Below are 25091 nucleotides of genomic sequence, written 5' to 3'. Positions count from 1 at the left end.
TTTTTTAAAACCAAACCAATTCCATTATAAAGGTGAATTTCGCAACCAAATTTTTTGTTATAATCCTAGGTCATCTAGAAGTTAAGGTATTCAGTTTTTAAGATAAAAAAAATATAGCAGACAAAAATATAGCTTGACAAAAAATAGGTTTCAAAAAGTGAACTTTAAACAATAGCATATAAAATAAACAAAAAAATATACTATAATATATAAAAGAAATAATGTTCCATATATTTTTAATAAATTTCAGGTAAAACCTAGATAAAATGAAAAAAATAATTGTGTTGTTTAGGGGCATTTTAAAGCACGTAGAATTAAATTTAAGGAAAAAAATTTAATTAAAAAAATTTGACATATAAATGGTTGTAACAGAGAGTTTAACAGTTCAGAAGTTGATAAATTGAATCAATTTAGTTACCTAATCAAATTTATTACTTGTTACCTTTTAATGAGAAAATTACCCTCAATTCTAGTCCTTTTAGATCTGACCCTGCTCTGTTAACTATACATACCTACACACTTGAAAATTGACAAAAATTAAATTTAAAAATATTAAATAGTGAAATATAACAAATTGCATTATACCTAAAAAAAAAATTTTAACCTTATTTTATTAATGGTGCTTTGAATAAATCATTATTAAAAAAAAAGGTAGAGGTATTTATATATATATATATATATATATATATATATATATATATATATATATATATATATATATATGTGTGTATGTATATATATATATATATACATATATATATATACATATATATATATACATATATATACACATATATATATATATATATATATATATATATATGTGTATGTATATATATATATATATACATATATATATATATATATACATATATATACACACATATATATATATATATATATATATATATATATATATATATATATATATATATATATATATATATATATATATATATATATATATATATGTATATAGTTAGTTAACCGCAATGCAACCTTATCGTGTTGCATAGAGCGTTTTAGCGGCACTGTGGCAATTTTCTTGGAATATGTCCAACTGAATCTTAAAGGCGTTTAAGCTTTTAGCATTTACAATCTCATCTGGTAGGCGATTCCAGCTGTCAATAACTCGATTTGTGAAGAAGTTACTTCTGTTATTATAGAATCTCTTTGACCAACTGACTTCTATGACCGTGGCGAGATGTAGAATGGATTGGAGTGTGGTGCCAGTTAATAGTTTCTTTACCAGATTTGGTTTAAAAAAGTTGTAATAAGTCTCCACGAAGACATCTTTTTTGAGTGTGGTCAGGTCTAAAAAGCAGTCTTTTTTTTATAAGGTAGATGCTTTATACTATGAGCTATCTTAGTGGCGCATCTCTGAACTCTCTCTAAGATATTTATATCTTTAATTGTATGTGGTTTCCAACTTGAGGCAGAGAATTCAAGGTGAAGACAAACATACGTTATGTATAATTTTTTCCATAATCTTACATTGCATGAAACAAATGTCCTTTTAAGCATGCGAAGCATCTTGTTGACCTTACAGATAGCAGTGCATACCTGGGCATTTTGTTTAAGTTGCTAACTATGATTCCTAAATCATGTTCAGATGAGGTCGATTCCAAATTAAGTCGAGTCAAAAGGTGTGCTTTTTATTTAGGAAGTAGAGTATATATATTATACATTATTGTTTAAAGAAAAGTTTAACTAACTAACTAAAGTGAAACTTAAAGCAAATTCAGAAAATAAAAACCATTTTACAAAAAATATTGGAATAAAAATTAGAATCAAAAATCTTGTAAAAATGCACTTTTTTTATGTTTTGTTTAAAAATTTCACTTTCAGTCATAAAATCTAAAATAACAAATTTTTTCTCTAAAATGATAATTATTTTTGAAATATTCATGCAATATTACTTCAGACCCATTTTGTATTCGAGAGTCTTTTAAAACCCAGTGTTATTCTATTATGTAAAACACATTTAGGTAAATGCCGAGGCATTTTTAATAATTTTTTTTGAACCACTCTAATATATATGTATATATATAGATTTTCATTTAATAAATTTTTTTATCTAAAAAAATTTAATAAATTAAATTTAATGGTTAACAATTTATTAATGATTAAATATCACTTGTTTAATTGTTAACAATTAGATCATTTATCAATTATTTAATGGTTAACAATTTAATCATTAATTTTTATAAAAAAAAATTGTAATGATTTAATAAAACATTAAATTTTTCTATTCATTTATTAAATCAATATAGTATTTTATAAGTAGTACACACTTGGTTTATAATAACAGTAATAAATCTTTAGGTGGTATCCAGGTAACACAATTTCTGCATAAGGATGCCTTTCTCCTTTAGCAACAGCAGCACCAATATTCTCATAATAATTTTCAATATCATATTGAATAAATTCTAAGGATGATTCTGTACCAATAACATGCTGACATATTGGAAATTTATATGGAAACAAATAAAAAGGTCTTTCACGTGGAAGCAAAATACCATCTTGATTAATTTCTCCAGTTGTGCAACAATAAAATATCTGAGTATCTCTTTTGAACATACCTTCAGGTAAAACACCAGTAGCTGAAAGAGACCATTCAAAAAATTATTAAAAACAGAAATTAGTAATAACAGTAAAAATAGTATAAAAAAATTTAAAAAAATAAAAATAAAAAAATACCTGAATTATTGTTGTTAGTATCCTCATCATCCCAAAATAATTCTCCTTCAACCATATTGCTGGGGCAATGTTCTCCTTTCTTATATATACAATATTGACCATTTGGCCATTCAGTAAAAGATTCTTCTACTTTAATACAAAATCCTCTAAAGACATACTCTGTAAAAAAAATTATTATTAAAAAAAAAAAAAAAAAACTTGGTTATTTTATATTGTTATAAATTTTTTAAACTACATATTAAATTATTTTAAAACATTATTTTGTAAGTTATTTCGAATTCACCTTTTGTGACTTCTCCAAATAAATGAAATGAATCAGAAATTTCATTTTGATTGTTTGTGTGTTCTGTATACTGCCTATAAAAACCTTGATCCCATTTAAAATTGTGACCATCAGGACAACCAGATACAGGCATAGGTAAACCATAACTTCCACTGGGCCATGTTGTCCAAGGATATGTACCAATAACAGCAGCTAATAAAGTTGAATTAAATTAAAAATTTCTTTTAGTTTATATAAATCTCTTTATATATATATAAATCTCTTATATATATATATATATATATATATATATATATATATATATATATATATATATATATATATATATATATATATATATATATATATATATATATATATATATATAAGAGATTTATATATATATATATAAATCTCTTATATATATATATATATATATACACACACACACACACACACACACACACACACACACACACACACACACACACACACACACACACACATATATATATATATCTCTTTCACTTATGGTTATACTTGCATCAGGCTTTCTACAGTTAATAATCCAATAATTATTAACAAAAATTATGTTAAAGTTACACCATGATCAAATTATGAACCCATGTCAATATTTTTTAGTTTCTTGTCTTTATATCAGTAAAAGTTTTTTTCAAAATATATACAATTATAAACTTTATATTTATATAAAACATTTTCTAACATAAAGTACGCAAAATAATAATTAAAAGATGTTTATTAACACAAATTCTTAATAGTTTGTTGATACTCCTTTTACATCATTGCACAAAATTGATTCCGCATACTATAAATTCAATATAAAATTTTCTTTCAAGTTTCTTTCAAGTTGCATTAAAAATTCAATCCTAAATAAATTATTCAACCAATTGGGTCATATTTGTGACCAACCATTTTTTTCAACCAATTAGGTTGTGAGGTTTTCCATGAAAATTTTATGAAGTTTATATCCAGAAAATCCTCTGGCCATCTAAAATATGAAATTTTGTTATAATCCAATAATTGTTTAATGGGCTTTACATTGTGGCATGGGCTTCATCTTACATTAATACTTTCCTATCTTTAAAAACAAAAGATATCTTTTTTGTGTTAGTCCAGTTTCATAATTTCATCCATAATGAACAAGTAATTGAAAGTAAGTAGTATATAAAGTAAAAATAAAAAAGTACACATTGGTAATATATAAAATCATAATTGTATATATAATATAAATATATATAATTAGTGCATTAAAAAGTGATACCAATTTGTATTGCAGTTCCTTAAACCTTCTTTTTCTTATGGAAAACTTATATTTATATTGCTTAAGTTGCAAAAAAAATTTACTGTTTTTTTTATTGTTAAAAAAAAACCTTAAAACTTTTAAAATTAAAAATTAAAATATATAATAGCAATCCTCTTCTTATAATGGTAAAAATAATTATATTATTACTGAAAAATGCAATGCAAAACAATGTTTTTTGAAATGAAGAAAAAAGTAATGTTTTCTAGCAAGCACCTAGAGACTTTCCACTAAACATTTCAGCAAACAGCATGAAACTTTCTAGCAAACACACTTTTCAGAAAGCAGCTGAAAACTTTCCAGCAAGTAAGTGAAAACTTGCAGGCAACCAAACTTTCCAAATAGCTTGCTGGAAACTTCATTTGCATATAGTTTACAAGTTCCTTGCTGAATACAACTATTTGTATTTTAACTAATTTTTTAATCAAAAATATTTCTGCTTCAAGTTGCAAATAAAATTTTAAAAAATGACATAAAGTAATTCCTACATTTTATTCTACGACATATTGGCATCGTTTGATTGGTTATACTCTTGTTTATTAACTGCAGTTGTAGTTCATTAGCTTCAACAAGACCGCTTTTAAGTAGCTTGTTAGCTAAAAAGGCTAATAAAAAATAATTTGTTTTCTCTGAAGTGTTATACAAAGAAGCTCCATGATATCTTCTGCAATCATTCGAAAGATTTCTTGTGTTTAAGTTGTTAACCATAACAAAACATTCAGTAGAATCTGGAGTTGTAGACCATCCTTCAAGACAGCCTAAAATATATTATACAAGCTAACAAACCTAAAAATTAAACAACTTTTGTCTTAATAGCTTACATATACAAATAAATCATACCATAGCATCCTTTTGGTTGTTCTTTTGAGGTTTCGTTGCATAGACAGTAATAATCTTCATAGAATTGAACACAAAATGTGCCTTCTGGACATGAAGACTCAGAACACTTTAAATTTTTTATTCCTACAAAATAAATTTTTTATTGAACTTTATACAAATACTTAAAAATGATTTTGGGTAAATTTTTGGAAAAAAAACTTAATAAAATAATTTTATTATTTATTATTAAATAAAATACTTAGAAACGATTTTTTTAAATAGTTTCCTAAACAATTTAACAGGATAAATTCTCTTAAAAATTTAGATAAAATAATAATGAAAAAATAAATTTCCTTATGGGATTTTAAAAAATTAATTGAAGAATTAGTCCATAAATTTATGTATTTTTATAAAGAGATCATACATTTATTAATCATTAACACAAACACACAATCAAAATCTAAACATATAAACCTTAAATCTTAATCATTTATTTACAGATTGATTCTGTAAAACAAATTCAACATACCTGTATGAAAAACATGTTTATTGTATCCATTACCACAGCTGTAGTAGGGATTGTATGAACATGCAGATAAGCAGCTTTCTTCTTCTGCAACCTCAAAATAGGTTACATTTTGATAGCATGAACACTTTGTATGTGTTTCACCAAGCGCAGCATAAGTGTAACCAAGCATTTGGCAAACTTTTATGCAAATTTGTGGAGTCACAATGTGTGAAATATTAATTTCTGATTCTTCTGATGGTGTTCTTATTTTACGACACCCAATGTATTTGATTCCTAATAAATAAACAAATATCACTTGTATCAAATGATTTGTAGGAGTTTATGACTACCTAGTTTCAGTATGAAGAACAGTTTGTTTACAATTATTCAGAGTACACCACTACACCACACCACTACACCACTACCACACCACTACCACATTATTTGTAACTTTTAACTTAATCAACGGTATTATCAGGTTGTTATGTAAGTTATACACATTGGAATAAAATATTTATTATAAATACATTTTATTTTATGATTTTCTTAATGTACTTTTTTGTACTATTTTTATGTTATAATTCATACGAGTAGAGTGACTGTTTTACTTATATACTTTAAATTTTTCATGTTTTTTTTTTTCAATTTGAACACTTTTTTTTGTTTTAAACTTTTAAAATTACATTCTTTAGTTATTAGATTTTATTCATATATTTTACTCCAATAAACAAGTTTTGCTCCACAAGGTTCAACAAGTGTTGCTCTGAGTATAAATCTAATGAACGAGTGTTGCCCTGATTATAAAATGTAACCTAAAGCATAAAGTATGAACCAAAGCATAAAGTAAAAGAATCATGATACTAATTATAATTAAAATTTAAAAAATTAAATGTTCAAGTGAATCACAGATAATTCTGAAGAACATCATTGCAAAGACTCAAAGACATTGAAAGGAAAACCACAAACACATAGAAAAAGTCCAAGGTAACCAAGGTAAAAGACACAAATAAAGTTTACTTATATTATTTTAGTTAATAATATATTTTAGTTAATAAATAAAGTTGAATTTAGTTGCAATGATATCCATTCTTATATGTTAAAGTATTTCCAAAAAGGATTATTAAAACTATATTTACAAGAAATCAATCTATTTAGTTAAACTAAGTAAATTAAAAATCTAAAAACACCATATTTTATTTAAAGAGACGTGATCCAATCACTTCTCTCATTGTGATCCAATATTGTTAACATCATTACTAAAATAATAGTTAAAGCTTATATTTTAAAACAATATATTAACAAAATAAGAACATCATTTTCTGTTAACAAAATAATTTTCTAATAAATAAAGAGTGCATAACAAGTTAGTAAACAAATTTCCAAATAACTAAAAATCACACTAATGACTGAATTTTGTACAAACATTTATCAAAGTGTCACATTATTGACTAATACATAGGATCTCTTATATAGAATTATAAATACTGTTTTAAGTTTGATTGGATTACATTTAACAAACAAAAAGCAGAAGTGATGAGCAACTGTCAGACCGATGTGATTAATATAGTGATGTTCTACAAAGTTCAGTATTGAGATCTAAAACTTTGTTTTTCATATGCCTTTCTGAATGCCTTTAATCATAAAAAATGTATTCTAATGATACTAAAACTGGGAATGGGATGGGCTAGCAAATTTAATTAGTAATAAATAAATTTAGTACATTTGGTTAATACATTTGCTGTATTTATTTTAGAATATAACAATATAAAGGTGTTATAGGTATTAATTAAGTAGATTTCTTGTTAAAATAATATTATGTATTTATTAGATTTAAAACTCAATAATGAGCATTATTAGTAATAATGTAATATTAGTAATAATTAGTAGTCTGTGGTCACACCGTAGGTAAATAATCCATCTGATTCTACCTTAGTTAAAAACTCAAATATAAGATACTTCAAGCTTCCATTTATTGGAAATTATTCTAAATACTAAAAAAAAAATTTAAAAAATTGTTAATAAATACTGCAAAGATGTTCTAATAAAATTAATATTTACTACTAATAAAATATAAAATAATTTTTGTTTAAAAGATCCACTTCCAAAGCTACTTAAGTCTCATGTTGTTTACAAATTTTCTTGCGCTGGCTGTAATGCCAGTTATATTAGAGAAACTTCCAGACATATATCAACTAGAATTAATGAGCACCTTGGGACTGACAAAAAATCCCACATATATAAACACTTAATTACATCCCTAAATTGTAAAAACCTGTCTAATTGTAATTTATTTGAGATTTTAGATACCACTACAATTAAACATAAATTAAAAGTAAAGAAAGCGCTACACATTAAATAAGAAAATCCTTCATATAATGAACAAACTTTCCAATTATAACATTAACCTATCTATTTAATTAAAATGACAGTTTATTTTATTATGATTATAATGATTGGTTATTTACTGAGTCATTTTGTAATTATTTTACTGGCTTATTATGTATAGTTTTTGTCCTTTAATATTTCTTTGTAAAGTCTTCTAATTTTTATTAATTATTCCAGAGTTTTTTTTAATAGTAAAACGAATCTTTTGAAAATGTATGTATATATATATATATATATATATATATATATATATATATATATATATATATATATATGCATATATATATATATATATATATATATATATATATATATATATATATATATATATATATATATATATATATATATATATATATATATATATATATATATATATATATATATATATAGATATATATATATATATATATATATATGCATGAATGCATGTTTAGATAAGCACTGTGATGTCGCACTGAAAAAGCCTGCTCCTTGGGACTTCAGTACATACATCAACTATTTTATAGCCTGCTGCTGTGCAGGAGTGCCACTACATCGACTTAGAGTTTGGCATGGGGCAGCAATCTTTTCTTTCATTATTCTTAGTTTTATTCTTCTTTTTCTGAAAAGCTATATGCTATATTGATGTAAACATTTGCTTATATAAATACGCTATAGTAGTCTTTCTGAGTGAAGAAAGCTGTTTCTTATAAATGTAGAAAAATATCATTCTTTAAAAAGTAAATTATATTGACTAAATTTTATATACTAAATTTTATGTACTAAATTTGTGACAGTAACTTTTATTATGTTACAATTATGAAAATATTGCATTGTCAATAAAATAAAATCCCAGGTGACACCTAGTGGGATTTCTGCTCCACAGTGTTTTGTATTTAGAACTATAATACTAAGATACAAAAAATAAAATAAGCAAAAAAACTAAATTTAATAAAGCTAAATAAACCTATGAGTTAACACCATTAAAAAAGCTTTTTAAACATTGTTTTTTAGCTCTATTAAACAAACTTATATTTTAAACCTAAAGCTTACTATAGTCTGTGCCAAATATGCCAAGAACGCTGTTTAATAGACATTTGCTACCATCTGCTGTAAAAATGCATGTTGAGTTTTCTTTTTCACATTGTGGATGACATTCTGTACATTAAAAAATATATATATTAAAATAAGAATACATAAAAAATGAATTATTTTTTATTAGACATCAAAGTCTTTTTTAGAGAATGTGACAGTATATATAATGTAAAATTATAATTGTATCTATAGAACTTTTTTTATATATAGTATAAATTTTAAATTTTCATTTCAACTGAAGATGACTTAAATTAAGTCAAAACATGTATTAATTTGATTAAATGAAAGTTTTAAGTAAAAATGTCTTATTTATAAAGATAATTACTTATTTCATGCATAGACTTTGGACATATAATATATGACATTGCACTAAAATATAAACAATTTTGTAAAAAATATTTTAAAAAGCTCAAAAAAATGAATCTTAAAAATAAAAAGATTATTTTAGACATTTTTTTTTTGAATATTTGAAGAAGTTTTGGCATTTCACCAAAATATATATGCAGCCAATTATCTCCAGTACCAGTAATTGTAATAATATAGTTAAAGAAAAAAGTAATGTTAACAGAAGTCTTACAAACTGTAAATTATTAAAAAATATATATACAAGGCTGGCGCGAGTAGATGTAAGGAGTAGATAATAGAGTAAGGGGGGAGGGAGGGGGGGGGGGTGAGGAAATATTTTTGCCAGCTAAAAAAAAAAGTCCTTTAATTCTCTAATTTGCTAGAAATTAAAGTCTAAGTCCCATTTTGGCAACTGTATCTAAAATTAAGATTCCAATATGCCAACTGAAGGTATAAAAAAGGTCCTAATAGAGCAAAAATTCATTGAATAGGGGGCGCCCCACCCCCATTCAATGAAAATTTGCACCATTAAACTTATCTAACTACATCATAAGGATCATTATTACATAGGTCCATAAGTTGATAAATCTTTTTCACCAATTGATTAAATTTACCTAATTACATCATAATGATTATTATTCAATTTTTTTAGCCTAATTTTGCTAAACTCACAATAAGTCAAAACAACAACAATAACAACAAATTGGTTAAACAAATAAAAAGTTTTCATCAAAATATTAGTCTATTAAATGCTTCTAAAAATCAACAAAAAATTTCAGGGAAATATTGGCTCAGGTAGTGTATAGAATATATAGTCTACACATTGCATAGGGTACCGTAACAATGATATGTTTTTGAAAAAAAATAAAATTATAAAAAAAAGTCGTAGTGATGTACTAGTAGAGAGCTTGCTTCATAAGTGAGAAGTTTTAAATTTGAACTCTACTATGCCTTAAGTTGTACTGCACTCAACTTGTTTCTCTGTGCAGCAGCCTTATTTTTCAAGCTTATTAGTGTAGCTTATTTATAGGAACAAATATCCAATCCAAATATCTGATGTTTTAAATTATCTAATCTAGTTTTTTCCCTGCACTCTAATTTTTTGGAACTCTCTCAACCTACAGCTACGCATACAACCTACAACTTTTCAAGTCTTCTGTCAACCATTTCTTTGCTCTTTAACTATTACATTGGAAGTTACTAAAAAAACAAAGTATAGACTTTGTTTTCTAGTAACTTTCAATATAATAGTGGTTGCTTGCAGTCTTGTTGGTAACGAATTAAAATAAAAAAACAAAGTATTTAAAGTAACAAAAAATGACATCATGACTAATAGTCATAGCGTCAACTCGCAACTTAAAGCAACTTGCTTCTTGAATAAGATACCTGATTTCATGTAGTTGGAAACTTTGTTTTTGACCCAACAGTCTTCTCCGTTTAGCCAGCGCTTTTGCGATCAAGCCTATTTGCGCTCGCCCACACGCCTGCAATAACTTTGGCGAGCGCATAAAAAAGCGTTTGCCAAAAAAATAAAAGCGTCTTGTTTTATATTGCAACAAAATTTTTTTGTTCATTTGTTCAACTTTTATCAAAAATGGCTTTTTTTACCAGTTTTACCAGTTTTTTTTTTAAAACTATTTTATCTAGTATTTATTCAAAGCATTCTTTTCTCTGTTTTTATTTTATCAAAGCATTCTTTTTTTCTGTTTTAATTTCAATTTAAATATCAAAATGAATTTTTTAAATAGTGCTGACTAACTTTAAAATGACCATCCTACCAGCACTTTTTGTGCATTTAATATTAGAATAGTTGAAATCTCCTGCTTATAAAATGTTATCATATTAACCATTTATAACCATTTGATTTACATTATAAATAACTTGATTAAATTTACTATTTATGAACATATCAGAATAAAGTGGTCATAAATATTTAATATGGTCTTTAAAAGGTCTATAAATACTTTAAATATACATTAATTTCCTGATTTTAAATTCTACAAAGAGAGAGCTCTTTGGATAGTTTAGATCTGCGAGTATTATAACTGTTGTTACCAAATTACATTAATAATTATAAAATCATTGTAATTATGATTATAAGAATATATTTTAAATTTATATCAAATTTTTTTGTTATAAAATTACTCACAAAATTCCTAAAACTAAACTAAAACAGTAGAAAATTCCTAATAAACATTAATAAATAAACATTAGATACTAAAAAGTTATAAAAACTGTTATAGCAGTTAAAAAATAATTCAAAGGTTTAATGGTTAGACTTACATCTATAAATAACCCTCAGGGTTACCACTATTAAAACTGAGGCTAAAAATAAGGACTTTAAGGAGAATTAAGGATATATTTTCCCAATTTATAAGGAGATTTGGTTGCGAACGCCAATTTTTTCAAGGAAAAAATAAGGAGAATTAAGGAGAAAATGATTACTTTAAAAACAGAATCATTCTTTTTTTAATAAATATTAAATATAAATAGATAAACTTTTATAAATATAATATACTATATATATATATACATATATATATATATATATATATATATATATATATATATATATATATATATATATATATATATATATATATATATATATATATATATATATATATATAACATTATTAAAAAAGTTCATTTTTCTTTTTAAAACCAAGGACTATCTCATTGTCAAAAAAACAATTTGAAAAAAAAGTTAAATATTGCATATTCGATTTTACATTAAAGCGAACCAAGCAAAGTAGTAGCACATGTAGGCATTTGGGCCTGCATGAACTATACAGGAGTTGTATGCTATTGATTATTTTAAGGTCGAATTAATTTTGATAGATATATTGAAATTTTAGAATATTGATAATGCCTTCTTCCCTCAATCAATATATTTAAAAAAGAAAACAACGATATCAGATATCAACAATTTATCACTAGGGACCGGTCAAATATTCGAGGGTGTTTGGGAACCTTTAAAAAAAATGAAAGTCAGTGTTTTTTTAATATATAGAACACAATTAGGTGTCAGACAAAATCAATTTTTTCAAATTGTTGTTTTGTGATGCACCCTTATATATATATATATATATATATATATATATATATATATATATATATATATATATATATATATATATATATATATATGAATATATATATGTATATATATATATATATATATATATATATGAATATATATATGTATATATATATATATATGTATATATATATGTATATATATATATATATGTATAATATGTATATATATATATATATTTATATATATATATATATATATATATATATATATATATATATATATATATATATATATATATATATATATATATATATATATATATATATATATATATATATATATATAGGTGTAGGATTTCAAATTATCAAAGAAGTAACTATTTGCTTCTCTATTGATAAGTATAATCTATATACTTTAATAAAATTTCCTTGAAGATAATTATAGAAAATAAGGAGAAATTAAGGAGAGCAGTTAAATTTGAACTTTTTTTAAGATTATTTAAGGACTTTTAAGCAGTTTTTTTTTAAAGGATATTTAAGGTTTTTAAGGAGGAGTGGGAACCTTGACCTTACAACCTGGTTACATATATAAATAACCTATATAATTTATAAAATGCATTCAAATTACTTATAGCATTGTTTTTTGTTTGTATACAAAATGTACACATAATAAAACAAATTTGTTTGTATACATATGTATACAAAATAGTTTGTATACATATGTATGTATACAAAAAAGTAATAAATTACTAATTTACTACTACTTCGATTGTTAGTACATTAGGAATACATTACCTAATATATTACTAATGTACTAAAAATCGAATAAATTATTTTACTTGTCATGTAAATGTTGTTGTCATGTAAATGTTGTTGTCATGTAAACAATTGAAATTTAAAACTTGTTATTATTTCAGAAATTAAAGAATTTTTGAAATGAAATTTTTTTTTTAAAAAAAAGCTCAACTGAAACCTTGGCTCAAATGACACATACATTTAGAAATACATATTAAATACTTTATTTTACTTTTTAAAATATTAAAATCCATTAAGGTGATATTATTTACTAAAAACATGAGTTTTATGTTAGTTTCAAAAAATTGTTTATAACAGTCAAAAAACATATATATACATATACATATATATATATATATATATATATATATATATATATATATATATATATATATATATATATATATATATATATATATATATATATATATATATATATATATATATATATATATATATACATATACATATACATATACATATATGTATGTATGTATATATATACATACTATGGAAAAAAAACACATACTTAAACTTTTTAGTCCCTGTGTAAAAAGAAAATAAATATATAATGATTTAAAAGAAACCAAGGGGTAACCCACTGTTTTAGGGTGGTAGTTCTCCTATCTTTTATTTTTATAATAAAACTTAAAGTTAAATTGGTGTAATGGTTATGGTTGATTTGGTTTGTAAACACTCTTAAAATGCAACCAAAAAATTCAGACATAACTATATTACTGCAAGAAATGCAAGAAAAAATAAACAAGAAAGGTGTTTTGATAAAAAATCTTGAAAGAAAGGTTAATAAATTAAAAAATAAATTTATAATAAATAAATTAATATATTACTCATTAATTTATAATAAACTTATTAATAAATTAAAAGATCTAAATATTTGGAGTGAAGTTGAATTGAGAAAAGTTAAAACAAATCAAAAATGAAAAAATGAAAGAAAAGTTAAAACAAATGAAGGCCAAAAAGATATTATAAACACTATATACATGATTGAGGTTCTACATGTAACAAAAGAAAAAATTTTCAGTTGATCATAATATTGATAATATTGTATATATTGTCTTGTTTCTAATTTTAGTTAGCGCTCAGTTTATCCACATTCACCCTTAGGTGCTTCTGATCTAACATTTGATGGTTTAATTTCTATACAACTTTTATCTTATTCATCTTTACCATTTGAGAACTGTATTGTGCTTGGCATTGTACAAATATGTGACTGATGAAGAAATGGTAAAAGATATTTTCAACTCAATAAATGCAGACAAACATAAAGTAAGAAAAGTAATCAGACTCAAAGCAAAATTCCTATCTAAAATACCACCAGCTATCATTAAGTTAGACAATGAATCAGATAAAATGAGTATATCAAAGGCTGCATACATTAATAGAAACAAGATAAACATCATTAATCTTGGTAATTTTTGTAGGTAGCTGTAAAGTTAGAAAAGAGAAAGAGATGCAACTTTATGACGATGGGAAAGAGGTTCAAGCTTAGCAGAGAAACCAGTGCCAACTACATTTACAATGCGTTTTTAGGCCTTGTCTAGAAGAGAAAGAGCGAAATTAGAAGAACCAGCCCAAATAGTTGGAGTGTCTAGTTAGTTAATGAGCTCACACTGCATCAAAACAGATTTAAACATTTAAACAGAACATTTAAACAGAACACATACATACATAAAATAACTTACAAGTGAGTTAACACTGCACCAGAGGTTCAGACAGAATACAAACATGCAGATAGCAACTTACAGGTGACTTAACACTGCGCCAGAGGTTCAGACAGAACACAAACATACAGATAGCAACTTACGGGTGAGTTAACACCATGCCAGAGGTTTAGACAGAGCACAAACATACATATAAAATAGATTACAAGTCAGCTAAAACAGTAACTAAGGCACCTCAAACTAAATAAAAGATAAACACAAAATATATATATATATATGTATATATATATATATATATATATATATATATATATATATATATATATATATATATATATATATATATATATATATATATACCTATAGTAAAGGGCTTAGATATACAGTTTGTGGTAGAAAACAGCTCTTCGCTTGTCTATAGTACTTAGACTTACAAAATTAAGGTTAGATTATAACAAATCACATTAATTTAAATGAAGAAACTAACTAAATTTAATGTTTTTTTTTAAAAACCACAAAAACGCAAATTAAAAGACCACAATATTTTTATTTTAACTTTTTAACTATAAAACATGCGTGGAGCCTTGCTACACTGACAATCTTATAACCTGACTCGCAATGGAGTGTTGCTACATCGACTATCTTTTAGCCTGACTCGCAATGGAGTGCTGCTACATCAACTGACAAATAGCCTGACTCACAACAGAGTGCCGTTACATCAAATGAGGGTTTGGTTGGCGCAGACAGTCTATTAAGTAATAATAAAAAAAAAAGTTAAAAAAAGTTTTTCCGGTCTTTAAAATAATTCTATTTAAAAAAATAACCTGAAACTGACATTTTATAGTAAAAACTTAAAGACGACCATGCAAGAGTGTATATATATATATATATATATATATATATATATATATATATATATATAATATATATATATATATGTAAATTATGTTAGTGTATTTTACAAATAGAGTGCTCAATGTTCTTAAAGAACAGAGCAATAGTTAATTAGTAAAAAACACTTATCTAACTTTTATCTTCGACTCGGAGTTTCACCATCGCTGGATCATCAGGAAGAGTTACTAAATCTCAAAAAAAATTCAATTTATAGAAAAAAATATTTTACAGGAAGTTATAAATTATTAAAAAAAATTTTTAATTACTATATTTTTTTGTTAACGGGACGTTACAGAAAGTAATTATGAAATAATTTTCTTTGGAATGGGGATAGTTTAATTTGGTCATTTGTTTTTATAATTTTTTAAGAGGTATTTATTTTCGTGCCTACATTTAGAAATTAATTCAGATTTTTTATTTAATAAATTTTCTTGATTCAAATGAGTAATTATTTCAATTTTGAAATAATTGTTATTTTGAAATAATTACTCATTTGAATCAAGAAAATTTATTAAATAAAAAATCTGAATTAATTTCTAAATGTAGGCACGAAAATAAATACCTCTTAAAAAATTATAAAAACAAATGACCAAATTAAACTATCCCCATTCCAAAGAAAATTATTTCATAATTACTTTCTGTAACGTCCCGTTAACAAAAAAATATAGTAATTAAAAATTTTTTATAATAATTTATAACTTCCTGTAAAATATTTTTTTCTATAAATTGAATTTTTTTTGAGATTTAGTAACTCTTCCTGATGATCCAGCGATGGTGAAACTCCGAGTCGAAGATAAAAGTTAGATAAGTGTTTTTTACTAATTATATATATATATACATATATATATATATATATATATATATATATATATATATATATATATATATATATATATATATATATGTATGTATATATTACTATAGACTTGACAGATTTTAAATAATACTGATGACAGAAGGCAAACTCCTCCCAGCCTTTGCTTAGAAAGCGAATCCTACAAGGCAGCAGAACATGGAACAGGTTGCACTGGATTACATGTTACCAGTAGCAGGCTGATCATGAAGATCATACACCTGATCTGATCTTAAATATTATTTCAAAATAGTTAAACTCTTAAAAAAACCAAAACAAAAGCAATCATCAATTTATTTTTATTAACCTATAGTATTGACTGACCCTTCAACATATAATCCTGCGTCTACAATAGGTTCAAATTATGATAAATCACAAGTATTGGTATACAAACCAAAACCCCAATATCATCTAAGCTGTAGATATACAAATGCAACTTCACTAAACAATAAATTTGATTTGTTTTTGTTAGAAATAGCAGAGTATAATCCTGACATATTTATTGTAATCAAAACTTAGTTTAATTTATCAAGTACCATATATGCACCCAGATATAATGTTTTTTATAACAATCAATCTAAAGCTAACTCAACTAAATGTCATGGCGGAGGTGCAGCTATCTATATATAAAATAAATATGTTGCTTATACTTTTTATGACCTAGAATCTGAAGAAATGACAGTTAAACAAGTCTAGTGTGTTATTAAAACAGAAAATGAGAATATCTTAATTGGTAGCAAATATAATCCACTAGATGTTACAGAACTAACAAATAAAAAAGTCAATTACATAATAAATATAGCTAAAAAAAACGTGTTGATTGCAACAAATATTCAAGTCTACTTTTAGCTGGAGACCTCAATTACCCAAATATAAAATAAAATGATGAGAATACACTATTTGGAATAGTGTTAAAGAATGATAGACAGGCACAAATATTTTTGAACAATTTAAATGACAACTTTTTAATTCAAAATGTCACAAAACCAACTTTTAATTCAGGCACACAGTCAAAAGACATTACTTAGATTTGGCTTTAACAATGCGCCAGTGTGTAATATAGACTAAAATCCTTATTTAAGTAATTTAAATAATGCACATCAAGTATTGCATTGGAATCACATTGTTGAAAAAACCACATCAAAAGCTACTTATGGAAAATCAAAGTTTAACTACAAAGCTGAAAATTATCAAGAATTAACAATCCATTATATAAAATAAAATGGTTACATCTTTTATAAATAAATATGATAAATTTTCTAACTATTACATACCTAAAAAAGTGTACACCCACATAGCTTTAAAACCATGGATTGACAAAAAAAAAAAGACTGAAATCAGACATAAAACTTTATGGAGCAAAATATTATAAAATAACTTCAAGTCACCAATTTTTGGTCAACAATACAAAATACAAAGTAAATTAGTTAAAAACATGATAAGATTAAAATGTATATATATATATACATATATATATATATATATATATATATATATATATATATATATATATATATATATATATATATATATATATGGGCATGAAAAATTATGCACGGAAACTTGTATATGTTTTTTCTATTATTTTCATAATAATTAAACTGGCGATCTCCAATTTGCTCTCATTTAATTCTAACCTATATAAATATTTGGTAAACAAAAAATGGTATACATTAGTAATGTTAACAAAGAGTAAATTAAGTTTGAAGCAGAATCACGCACAGAACAGAAAAACTCAAATTTTAGTTACTAGATAAATAAACTTTAATTCTCGGAAAATATAAGCTTCATAAATTTTTTTTTTAATGTTTTAAACATTAGTAAAGCTTTCCAGAAAGTTACAGGATTGCGCTATGTATCATAGAGTCACAGCAATTGTTTAAATGCAGTTCATGAATGATCACGCATGGAAGTCACGCACAGAAGTTGCGAATTTGTTAATTTCATGTAGATATTTTCAAGAAAATAAATTGCTTGTGAGTATTTTAAGTGAAATATTTTACTTCTATGACTCTTATTTAATATATTTTCGATGAGAAATGACAGTCATCACTTATTTCTAGCTAAAGTATAGCGTTTTGAAAATTGTTGTTTATTTTCAAACTGTAGCGATATTATAATGCAAAAAAAAAAAAAAAAAATGATCAAAAAATATATATTTAACTTATTCAGGTAACCTAAAATATGAGAAAAATATTTTTGTTATAAATGTTTTTTAAGAAAATCATAATAGTATTCACATTACTTCAAGTCTCAGCTTTTAATTGCTAAAACAAAGAAAAATAAAAAATCATGCACAGAAATGGAAATGCCCACATATATATATATATATATATATATATATATATATATATATATATATATATATATACATATATATATATATATATATATATATATATATATATATATATATATATATATATATATATATATATATATATATATATATATATATATGCGCATATATATATATATATAAATACAAAAAAAGAATCAGTGAATCATCAAATAAAGATTCCAAATTATTTTAAAGTTATATTAATTATTTTAATTATGTTAATTATAACAAAAAAGGTTATGGAGCTTTAATCTATATTGTTAACACTGTAACAAATAGAGCCTATAGCAATTATGAGAAATTATCTTTGATGAATAGAAAATTTTTTAACTAATAGAAGACAGAAATCAATCCTCGGTGACAATGTCTCAGATTGGCTACCAGTAATCAGTGGTTCACCACATGGATCAGCTTTGGACCATTACTGTTTTTGATTTTCATTAACCACTTGCCAGATCAAGTCTTTATGCTGATAATAGTAAAATAATAAACTTAAAAAATTCTAATGATTCAATAAACCTTTAAAAACGATGTAGATAATATAATATTATAGTCATCTGTTTGGCTCACAAAATTTAATTATGAAAAATTCAAAGTTATGCATATCATAAAAAAAAACCTAAATGCTACATTTTTAATGACTAATATTAATTACAATTACAATTAAACATTATGTAACACAGAAGCTGAATGTGACTTGATTATTGTGGTTCAATCAGGTCTAAAATGGTAATTTCAAGTTAGTTCAGTAACTAGCAAAGTTAGGTATCATAAAATGAACATTTAAATATTTAGACATAAACATAGTAAAAAAGATGTTTGAATGTCCACATCTTGAGCGGACAAGGCATGATCTCCATACCAACAACAAGACATAGGTAATATTGAAATGATCCAAAGAAGAACAACCAAACTAGTGCCTACAATTAAAAATCTATCTTATAAAGATAGGTTAAACATGTAATTATCAACACTAGAAGAACTCGGACTGCGTTGAGATCTTATTCAACATAACAAAATTCAACATGGCTATCATAAAATAAATTGGGTTACAGACCATTATCAATATAAATTAAAAGTATATTTAAGACAACACAAACTCAAACTCAAAAAACCAGAAATATCTTCAAACATTAGCGACTGCAGGATTTTAGATGTTTCAGATATGATACTTTCACACATTGTGCAAACTCTAAACTTAGGTATGTTCATACCAATGCCAAATGAGGAGGCCTTACAAAAAATTGGGGTGGTTGAGTCCTGGGAACAAAAAAGCAATAAAACAATAACCCCCTCTATGCCCAAATGCGAGGGCACTTTTGCAGCAAAATTTTCAACTTTACTTTTTATTTTTTGATGCAGTAAAATTTTCAACTTTAATTTTCTGACCCCCCCCCCCTTTTTTTTTCTCCAAAATGAGGCGGTTGTAAATTTTGAAAGTGTTATATCTGAAACATCAAAAAACCCTATATCTTCGATAATCTAAAACCAAGTTGCAAATGCATAGAGCAACTTACCGTCTGAAATAATGAAGCTGATTTGATAACAACAACATCAACAACAACAACAACAACAACAAAAACAACAACAACAACAAGCTATTTATTTTCCATAAATCATTTTTACAATAGTTTTGATAATAATAACAATAACAATAGTAATAATAATAATAATAATAATAATATATTAGAATAATATAAGATAAAAAAAAATAAATACAAATTATAGTTTTAGTAATAAAAAGTGTTCACAATAATTACAGTGAAAAAATAATAATAATAACTAATATTATAATGGTGGTTATGAGCATAAAATAATTCATAATAAGTTAAACATTTATTAAGGATGGTAACACTCATACAGAAATCTGATCAAAGGAGTGACAACAATTTCTAAACATAATATAAGTAATTATGAGTTAAGTTTTATTATAAAAAAAGTATCAATAACTACTGGAATTAAAATACTTTATTAGATTTCACCATTAATTTAAAGTTGACAGTTAGAAAAAATAAACACAAAGTATTGAAAAATACTTTTTTTTTAAACTTACCTAATACTTTAGAAAAACACCTGTATTTCACTTTAAGTTCTCCACTAAAACTTTTAAGACATGGTATTGTAATGACATTTGTGAATGATTCCTTAAAATTAATAAAAAATTGTAATTCTTGCAGTACTTCAGAATCTGTGCAGTCAGTTTTGGCAGACTTTACTTCAACTATTGATATAAACTTATCTTCGCAACAAGTTTTTCTTGAAATACAAAAATGTCTAATTTCGCCATTTTTAATATGAAGTTCAGTTTCTTTTATAACATTATCTAAATTTTAAATTATTAATAGTAAGTTATTTTTTGTATACAAAATATAAAATTGAATAAAAATAAAAAAAACTTTTATGCTTGTACAACTTTATAAAAAAAATTGGAATACAAATACAATATACATATATATATATATATATATATATATATATATATATATATATATATATATATATATATATATATATATATATATATATATATCCACACACACACAGACACACACAGACACACAAACACATATAATTTTTTTTTTTCATGTCATAGACAACAAAATAAATTATTTGTAAGTAAAAAAATATAAAATAAATATAAAAAAGATTCAATTTTTGCAAAATAATTTGGGTACATTTTTTTTTTTCAGATTGTTATATATACTATAATGAACTTTATTGTTAATGTTGAACCTAAGTGTTAATTTTATTATATACTAGTTGTTTCTCCATTGATAAATGCTGATTTTTTTTACATGTTTTTTAATAACTTATCTATCAAATCTTTTCTGAAAAAAATATATATTTATACAACTAAAAACTTTTTTGTTATACCATTAAATACAATTGTTATCTATGTAGCACTTGTCCTGCTTAAATTACCAATTGTTATAAATGCCAGAATCAAGAACAATTTGCTTTATTTATTTAATTTAATAAATTTACAAAAATTTGCAAGTTTTTAGCTTAAATTATTAGCTGTGAACCTAAATCTGACAATATATTAGCAATGATATTTGGAGGGACACTTGGTAATAACTATATATATATTTTACTTGTATTTAAAAATTAATATGTAAACAGGTAAAAACCATCTAACACTAATTAATACAGGAAAATCAAACAACTTAATCAAAAATTTTTTTGTAATCCAGTTCAATGACATTAAATTGATTCTATATCTTAGCAGGTGAGGCTCTTTATCTTTAATGAAAGCAAAGAGTAGAAAAACTCTGATGAAACAATCAATCAATATATTTCATAAAAGATCTTACAATTAAGGCCATTTAAAAAAAAAGTAAAAACTAATCTTAAGTAAACACCATGAAATAATATTAAAATAATGATTCAAATAATAAATTAATAACTATAACAATAATAAGATTATTACATAAGAATCATATTTATAACCAATATTTATACAAAACAGCTATTGAATTTTATGCACAGACAAGAAAGTTACAAAAAATAACAATGATTTAAAAACAATAAAGTACAATGTCTATAAATATATTTAAATACAATGTCTATAAATAAATTATTTAAAAATAACAATAAATAAACAGAAAAATACTTCAACAACACTCACAAATAAAATTGTCACACAAACAAATATTTAGCCATAAAAAGTTTAAAGTGTTCATAAATAATAAAAAAATTCATATCAATAAGGAGATCATATCATAATACCCAGCAAACACATAAAATCCCCTTAACACCCTTTCATTGCCTTCTTAACAAACTTTGAAAAAAAGTCAAGAAAATTTTGTTGTGGGTAAGAGGAGCACATGTACCTTAGAATGCAGTAAAAATGGCAGTTTTTCTGATAGTGCCACAATAAAGATACTCAATACTGATCTGCAAAAGAGGTTAATACCAGGACAAGATTCCCATTGTAAAAAACTGTTTAACACTTCCGTAATGTAATATTTAAACAAAAAATTGGCATTATGGAAACCCATCTAAACCACACAGTGTAGAACCATAGATGCTAAATATCAAAAAAAAAACTGTTTATAGGACAATTTCATGTAAAAACATCCAGGACATGCAACCCTAAGTCCCAGAATTTGCTGATTTTTACACAGCTCAAAGGTTTTAATGAATTAAAAACATCTTCAAAATATTATCATCAAATTTCAACCGGTCTTAAATATGTGACTATTTTAACATTGACTTGAACCAACAAAAATCTGCTATTTTTGTTGGTTCACTGAAAAAAAAACATGATCAAATTTACTAAAATTTTTTACTTACAAAACAGGAAATAAAAAAAATCCAAGAATAAATAAAGGCGATACTCATACTAATCTAACAAATGAGGTGGGGGAAGGGGTCTTAATAGACATATAAGTGGAAATTTTTTTAAATATATCTTAACTAGTTCAGGGTGTTCAGGTTGTGGGAGGGAAAATTTTCTGCAAATTAATTAATGTCTACTTTTATGTATTGAGAGCAACTATCTATTTTATTCTTTGATTTTCCTTATCTCCTGTTTTACAAATAATAAATTTATGAAACCGGTCAGAGTTAAATGATGAAATATTGGTGATATTCTAAACAATGGTAAAAATAAAAAATAATGGTAAAGCATGGTAATGGTGAATACTTATTTTTTTTCATAAAATGCAACTTTAGGTTGCATTTTATGAAAAAAAATAGATCTTTTTATGCGAAATCACCTTATAAGTAAAACATTCTGTAACAAAAAGTATTTGTAGTGTATTAATAGCACTCAGAACAAAGTAACAAAGCTAGTCTAAAGTAAAATTAGAGTTCCTAAACCAAAAATATGGTATTATCACCATACTTTTTGTTTAGGCATCCTGAGGGTCTTTTAAGAAACAATATAGATAGAAACAACATCATATGGAGAAAAAGAACATCCTCTGTCTATTCGCATCATGCATTAAAAATACAAATTACAGTAAATACAAACTGCTAAATTGTTTGTGAACCTTCTTAAAAATTCTCATCCTATTGTAATTAAGTCTCAACAGTCCATTTGATTTAATTCATTCCAAAGCTAAAAATAACTTTAACAGAGAATGATTTTGTTGATATGAACTTTTAAAAAGACGCCTTTGTATACTTGGATAATATTATGACTCAAGCTAAACATGATCTCAATTTAAAGAAGAGAAAAATGAGATAAAAAAGAAAACAAAGAGATTAAAGAGCAGTAAGGTTTTATCATGCATTAGATGGAGGCAGAAATGCAAGACCTGCTGCTTTTGCATTTCTCACAGGTGAGAAACAACATAATACCAAGGATAGAATCTTGTAAGTAAAGGGGCATCCATTAAGTATGTAAACAGTATAATCACTGATTAAAGACCCCCCCCCCCCTTCCCTCGCTTCCGTCCTTGTAAGAACCTCTCCCTTAAAGACCACCTCCCCCCTTCCCCAACGCATAAATATTTCAAATCATAAAAAACAAAAAAAAACATTTAGTTTATTTAACATTTCTCTGTACTTATTTAAATCTTAAAATGTTACATCATATTTTAACATTTTAAGAGAAATGATAAAAACTAGTTTGCGTACAGTAATTTAAAAAAAAGAATTCAAAAAAAGTATGCTTTTATTTGACGTCTTTATGCTTCTCATCTCGCTAACATATTACGAAAAATAAAAAAATATTATTTAGAACGATTGCCGCTCGATTTCTTTTTTCTCTCCTAATTATTTATAAAGAAATTTAAAAAATTGTGACTGATGTTAGAAAAGTAAACACAATACTGATTTGTTACACACGTGAAATTAAATGATAAAAAATAAATTAAATAAAATCAAGTTAAGGAGAGATAGTCAAACCGCGTACTCACTGTCTTTAACACCCATTGTGTACACCATACCTGCGTACGTACTTTATGGATGGCCCCTAAACCAAAATGAAAGAACAAAGGTAAACTGAGCACAACATACGGTCGGATACAAGACACAACATACGATTGGAGACATAAACCAAGGACTGAAGGTAAATGATAAGCATTGTCTAGAAAACAAATCAAAAATTTTATCTGCT

The 25091-nt window shown here is 24.6% G+C and overlaps 1 protein-coding gene across 1 annotated transcript in view; it reads right to left on the bottom strand.

Moving 5' to 3' along the window:
* The window catches only part of LOC136092295 (uncharacterized), a 51335-nt gene that overhangs the window by 15511 nt on the left and 10733 nt on the right, over window positions 1-25091 (bottom strand). Inside the window, exons 2-9 of the mRNA XM_065820173.1 lie at window positions 21078-21347; window positions 9031-9135; window positions 5632-5904; window positions 5124-5246; window positions 4772-5041; window positions 2984-3175; window positions 2701-2859; window positions 2295-2603 (exon numbers count right to left, since the gene is read on the bottom strand). Coding sequence (XP_065676245.1) covers window positions 2295-2603; window positions 2701-2859; window positions 2984-3175; window positions 4772-5041; window positions 5124-5246; window positions 5632-5904; window positions 9031-9135; window positions 21078-21347 — 1701 coding nt within the window. The remainder of the gene's footprint in view (window positions 1-2294; window positions 2604-2700; window positions 2860-2983; window positions 3176-4771; window positions 5042-5123; window positions 5247-5631; window positions 5905-9030; window positions 9136-21077; window positions 21348-25091) is intronic.

Source organism: Hydra vulgaris, chromosome 15 (genome assembly GCF_038396675.1).
Source record: "Hydra vulgaris chromosome 15, alternate assembly HydraT2T_AEP".
NCBI lineage: Eukaryota > Metazoa > Cnidaria > Hydrozoa > Anthoathecata > Hydridae > Hydra > Hydra vulgaris.
Note: the sequence above shows the minus strand (reverse complement) of the source record. Positions and strands in the feature narration are given on the sequence as shown.